The sequence below is a fragment of the Tachysurus vachellii genome, chromosome 26 (assembly GCF_030014155.1).
Source record: "Tachysurus vachellii isolate PV-2020 chromosome 26, HZAU_Pvac_v1, whole genome shotgun sequence".
NCBI classification, from domain to species: Eukaryota; Metazoa; Chordata; class Actinopteri; order Siluriformes; family Bagridae; genus Tachysurus; species Tachysurus vachellii.
Window position 1 is genome coordinate 8253056 of NC_083485.1, and position 6113 is coordinate 8259168.

Genomic DNA, 6113 nt, shown 5'->3' on the forward strand with positions numbered 1-6113 from the left:
GAGAGAGAGAGAGAGAGAGAGAGAGAGAGAGAGAGAGAGTGAATCCCAGTGTTTCAAAACCAGCCCAACTTTCCTGAAGAAATTGACAGTGCTTCCATCATTTCTGCCACTTTTTACTGCTTTACTCAAAAGTCTTCAGTTTGTCAGCATGGATGTAGATTTTGTACAGCATGGAATAAACAGGGTGGTCTTGGAGTGTATTTTGGAAATTTGTCAAAAATGTTTGTGTGTTTGCTTGTGTCCACACACACACACACACACACACACACACACACACACACACACACACACACACACACACACACACACAGTACAAGATAGTAAATGTACTCATTTGACAGTGTTTTAATGTATTGTGTTTATTATTATTATTTGTATTATTATTATTATTAGTAGTAGTAGTAGTTATGGTTATGTCTACTAGTTAGGTGTATGCCTGGTACTAACCAGCAGCTGTTATGTGGATTATTCCAGTCATAGTCACCTGCCAAGCTTTGTGTGTGTGTGTGAGTGATATATCAGAGGGGGCTGTCTGCTGTTTGCTATAAAAGCCATAGCCACTGAGGGAATCTCTTCAAGGAGAACCGAGCTACCCACTGCTGCTGGCATTTCACACACTCATACTCAACCACACACACAGACTCACACACAGAGACACACAGCAGGAGTCAGACAGACTTCAGTTTGCAGGAAAAACAGCAAACAAACAGAACTGAAAGGAAGAGGATGAAGTTGATGGAGAACTGACGGACAAGCCGAATTTACTTTTTTGAAATTTGATCTAATCATCCGTTCCTTTGGGCTTTGCGCAGTGTAACTCCAGTGCTCTTACACAAAACTTCACTTCAGGGGAAAATGTCTTTGAGGATGGTTTTAAGGCGAGCAAACCTTCTCATACTGGTGCTTGTCTCCTGGTGTGCTCTAAAGGTGAGTCTTGCTGAGCTTTAAATCTAAAGCTGAAATGCATAGCTGAAACAATAATACTTTTAAAGATCTCAGTATAATCCAAAATAGTAAAAAAAATCAATTCCACTTGACTTTTCTCCTAGCATACTGACAATTGGATATTTATGTGAACTGCTAATGCTTAAAATAATTTAAAGTAATGATTAATTTCAATTTGATGAATTAAAAAAAAAAAATGTTCAGTTACGGATTAAACATACAATACTGTGATCCTGTCTTGGATTTTAAGATATTTTCCGCTCTAATTAAATGTGATTTAAATGTGGCTTGGAGCTTGTCAATTCAGTGAACTTTAGAGAACTTAATTCACTCATCAACAATCATAGAAAGTATATTTTTATTGGATTCTGTTAGTCACACAGTTCAGAGATATTTGAAAAGGTGTGTAATTATACATTTTGCTTTATTTCAATTATGGATCATCACTAAATAAGTAATTGTAAATTAATATCTTGCTGAATTGTCACACTATGCTTCATCTTATCTCCTTGTCAATTGTAAACCATTTCTTGTAGATTCATGGCGAATGCCCACGGAAGTGCTTGTGCCCATCGTCTCTGCCTTCGTGCCTGCCTGGTATCAGCTCTGTGCTGGACTCCTGTGGCTGCTGCAGGGTTTGTGCCAGGCAGTTTAACCAGGACTGCAGTGCCACTGAGCCCTGTGACCACATCAAGGGGTTGCACTGCCATCTAGGGGCCAGGGGAGACCCTCAGAGAGGCTTGTGCAGAGGTAAGGAGGAATGTTTAGATCAGCAAAACAAACTGGAAGAGACTATATCTTCAGTGACTTCAGTTACGTTCAGTTCACTGCGTCCCAGTGGATGTCCTATTGAACCAAGCCATCTTTTTTCATTCTGAAGCATTACATTTGTAAATTGTAGCGTATAATATTTGATACTTTTTTTTAATGATTAGTCAGACAAAAAAAATTAATGGACACATAAACGTCCTACTTATTCTAAGAAATCCTCCAGTGTGTACAGATGGGAGTGTAAAAAATAAAAAGGAGATATCTTGCGTTTCATATATATATATACCTTCAAAAGAAATATATAGAAATGGCCAAGCGTTCATCATGTTTCGTTACTTAATGGGGAATTAAAAAAGAACACAATGTTGGTTTTTGCAAACATCATACTAAGCTAAGCTAAGCCCCATTATTAATTCTATTTCTTCACTACTTCCGTTCGACAGCTGAGGCACAAGGTCGGCCGTGTGAGCTGGATGGCCGAGTCTACCAGCACGGTGAAGACTTCCAGCCGAGCTGTGAGCACCGCTGCACCTGCATGGATGGAGTGGTAGGCTGCATGCCGCTCTGTCCACATCATGTGTCCCTCCCTGACTGGCGCTGTGCCCGGCCTCGCCTCACCACGTTGCCTGGACGCTGCTGCCAAGAGTGGGTGTGTGATGATGACAACCGTATTGCTGAAGATGACACGATGCTCGAGAGCACACCTCACAAATATGACAAACTTAACGACCTCACCGGTAATGAGCTATTATTAATGCCACCAATACCATGGGACAGCAGTGCAGGAGCACGACATAATGGTAGGTGTATTGGAAAAGGGCTTCTCCAGCAACAGTATTCTACACTTATATGAATATTACCTTAATAATTATGCATTTCTAGTGATATAATTTATTTATTCATGAGCATCACTGATTATGCTCTTTCACTGGTGTTTATGTTTAGAGTGGATTTCCTCCACAAAATCCCACATGCTTGTCCCAACTACATGCTTTCTGCAAACCACTGATTGGACACCTTGCTCAGCAACCTGTGGAATGGGTGTGTCCAGCAGGGTAACCAATAGCAATGCAAAGTGTCACCTGGTCAAGGAGACTCGTCTGTGTCAGATCCGGGAGTGTGGCAGTACTCTACTGGAATCACCACTCAAGGTGAGTAAAGAACAGAGGAAGACAACACAGCATCATGTATATATATACATACACAGATTGTCCACTTTAGTAGGAACACTTCTGCATGTGTTTAGCTAATAGCCAGTGAAGGATTGGTGTGGTCTGGTGTAACAAATGTACGTACGAGCTGCACAGTTTGGATGAAGGAATAGTCTGGAAATGTTCTTGAGATGAAAGAAAGCTGGTTTGGTAGCATTTCAAATATGAGATTCAAATAACAGAATGCAGAGTGACATGGTACAGAGGCTTCCAGCTGAGGTAGATAAAGGTAATAAAGTCAAAGGTGGTAACCAAATGGTGCTTTGCATTCTTTAGGGTGGCTGAGGATACAATCAGTATGACTTCAGATTTGTTATCTGAGCCTCAGAACATTTGCAAACAACCAGGTCTTTACATCAGTCACACACTGAAACAATGCAGGAGGAGGCAGTCTATGTGAGGGGTTAGTGAGTAAATCTGCATATCATCAGCATAACGATGTGACTATAGACATGCAATGAAATTATACTGAAAAGGGGAATCATATGTACAGTAAAATGAATAATTGTAGGACAAGAACTGAGCCTTGGAGAAATAGAAGAAAAGTCAGAATGCTGAAAGTTCGTCAAGGCTTACTGCAGTATTGTCCAATGGAGGTATGTTCAGAAATCCACATCGATAACCAAAAGCTCATTTGCAACCCTGGCAACTGCAGTTTCAACTGTTTTAACAGCTCAATGAAAGGCAAATTGTTCTTTCAACTGAGATGCTAGAGAAGCCTGGCCAAAAAAAAGTCATGTTAAAATTACTGCTAGAAAGCTGTAATTACTGAGCTCCTCTGGGAAGATTACTAAAACGGCATATCAATCTTTTTCTATTATGTCATTGTTTTTTAAAGTCAGAATTTTACCGGATTCAAAGAAATTGTTAAAAAAAAGTAGGAATAAACATGATACATTGCTAAGTCTAGCTCCATGCAAAAGTGTTTGTTGACATAACTGGCAACCATTGCATTCATAAGGTTGAGTGAGAAATAGGCATGTTAAACAGTACAGCCTATTATCAGAGATACCAAATCAGTATAAATAAACATTATTTTCTGTATCTCCTCAGAAAGGGAAGAAATGTCAGAGAAGTGTAAGGCCACGTGAGCCAGCTCCTCTCTCATTTGCTGGATGCACCACTGTGCGACGCTACCGGCTGCGTTCATGTGGCTTGTGCGTTGATGGGCGCTGTTGTGAGCCCACGCTCACCCGCACTGTGCGCATGCGCTTCTACTGCCCACAAGGACAGGAACTGACCCGCAACGTCATGTGGATCATTCATTGCAGCTGCACTCAGAGCTGCAGCACCAGATCATCGACACAACACCCAAAATCTATCAGCCTGCCCAATGATATACACACATTCAAATACTAGCCCCACCCACACGAACAGAAACACACAAACACACACACCACATCTTTACAACCATTACACGTATTACACTAAGCAAAAGACCCAAACGTATCAAAACTACAGGAATTATAAGTAAATAATAATACACATTCAATACAGTTACATTTATTCAGCATATTTCTATATGAAATATAGAAATGAGATGAGAAATAGAAATGAGTTTCTATTTTTTCTTTGCTCTTGATTATATAGATTATATAATCAGTATATTTTGTATTATCTATAGGTTATGGATTATAGAGCTGGTGCATTTCTATCACGATATTAATAATAATTTTTGATAACTACTGATCATGAACATGAATAATTTTTAGATACTTGCCATTTATATAAAGTTTTGTCTTGAGCACAATATTCATATACTCTCCAGCTCATTCCCTTTTTTAATTCATGTAAGTGATGTACAGATTTTTGTGTATATATGCTGTATGTATGTAGCTTGGAACCTGAAACTGTAACCATTAACTATATCTTAAGACAACGTCTGTCAAATTTGACAGGCAGTGTTGCTACACTTTGACCTAATAGACATGCAAATTACATTTATTGCCTATGCAGCTTATTTTTAATACTAAACATGGCACTCAATATAATATTTTATGAAAATATTGTAACTCACTTATACATGTTTAGTTGCAAAAGTTGAAGAGGGGATTTTTACTGTAAAAAACTGTAAATGTGTCTGTACAGGATTCATATTTATATAATTTTCATGATTGCACAGACTTCACATGTGATGGAGTGTCTCTGTTAAAAAACACCTCTATTTATGAGGTGAATATAAAATGATCAGCAATTCTATTTTATATGCATATATTTTTTTGATAAATAAAGTTCAGTATAACATCTGTGACTTGGTGTGAAATCTTTATGTTCTGCTCTATAGTAAGTTCTTAATTTTTAATAATACATAATGCTATAATATATCTCAGTTGTAAGAATGAGGATGAAGGCATCAGCAAAATGATTAAAATGTATTTTGTGTACTGTCGCTATAATGGAATGAGTGTGATCTAAATAAATCTGATTTAGTGTTGCTATAAAGTGCAAATGTGTAACGTACAGTAGTGTGCAAAAAGTCTGGCTGAGGTAGTGAGTGATGTGAAATAAAAACTCCAACATCTAGGCGTTGTCCTGGTTGAGGGCCCGGATGGCCTGCGGGAAGAAGCTCCTTCTTATTCTCTCTGTGTCTACGTTCAAGGAATAGAAGCTCTTCCTTGACCGCAACAGTCCATTGTTGGGATGGCTGAGGTCTTTCACTATTTTCCTGGCCTTGATCCAGCACAGCTAGCTGTTTGCATGTTAGACCAGGCTGTGATGCCTACCATCAGGATGCTCTCAATGGCGCAGGTCCATAACACCTTAGAGGGCAGTTTAAAGTCATTTAAGCGTCTGAGGTGGTAGGGACTCTGCCAGGCCTATTTCACCATAGTGTTGATGTTACTCTTCAGTGTAAAGGGGATTACACATATACACTGTACTGTATATACGTTATCCTGTGAGACAATTGATACACAATAATGCTTGAGAAGTGGCATCAAGTTGGTCTTGACTTTTGGTTAATATTCTTTATACTTAAAAAGGATATAAGTCAAATGCTAATAATGTAGTTTCATTTGGTTTAAACTTACATTAATTCAGCAGATACTAGAGTGAGGCAGAATCCAGTCCTGGAGTCCAGCTAAGCAAGTGCAGGTTGAAGGTACAGGCATTTCTATTATTTGTCTTTTCCAATCACCAGCACAAAACCTGAACTATAGACCCAAAAGTTACACAACACTAGGAAAC

General features: G+C 38.9%; 1 protein-coding gene across 1 annotated transcript; it reads left to right on the forward strand.

Annotated features, from left to right (window-relative positions):
* The first annotated feature begins 510 nt into the window (after positions 1-510).
* Positions 511-5171, forward strand: ccn1l1 (cellular communication network factor 1, like 1). The gene is made up of 5 exons (XM_060862919.1): positions 511-927; positions 1482-1695; positions 2160-2516; positions 2662-2867; positions 3981-5171. The coding sequence occupies exons 1-5, from the start codon at positions 856-858 to the stop codon at positions 4284-4286; spliced, it is 1155 nt and encodes a 384-aa protein (XP_060718902.1). The 5' UTR covers positions 511-855; the 3' UTR covers positions 4287-5171.
* The last annotated feature ends 942 nt before the right edge of the window (positions 5172-6113 follow it).

Excerpts from the sequence above, each read along its gene's own strand:
- ccn1l1 (XM_060862919.1), top strand. The coding sequence starts at position 856 with ATGTCTTTGAGGATGGTTTTAAGGCGAGCAAACCTTCTCATACTGGTG. Across the intron at positions 928-1,481 it reads TCTCCTGGTGTGCTCTAAAG|ATTCATGGCGAATGCCCACG; the intron begins GTGAGTCTTGCT and ends CATTTCTTGTAG. Across the intron at positions 2,868-3,980 it reads TACTGGAATCACCACTCAAG|AAAGGGAAGAAATGTCAGAG; the intron begins GTGAGTAAAGAA and ends GTATCTCCTCAG.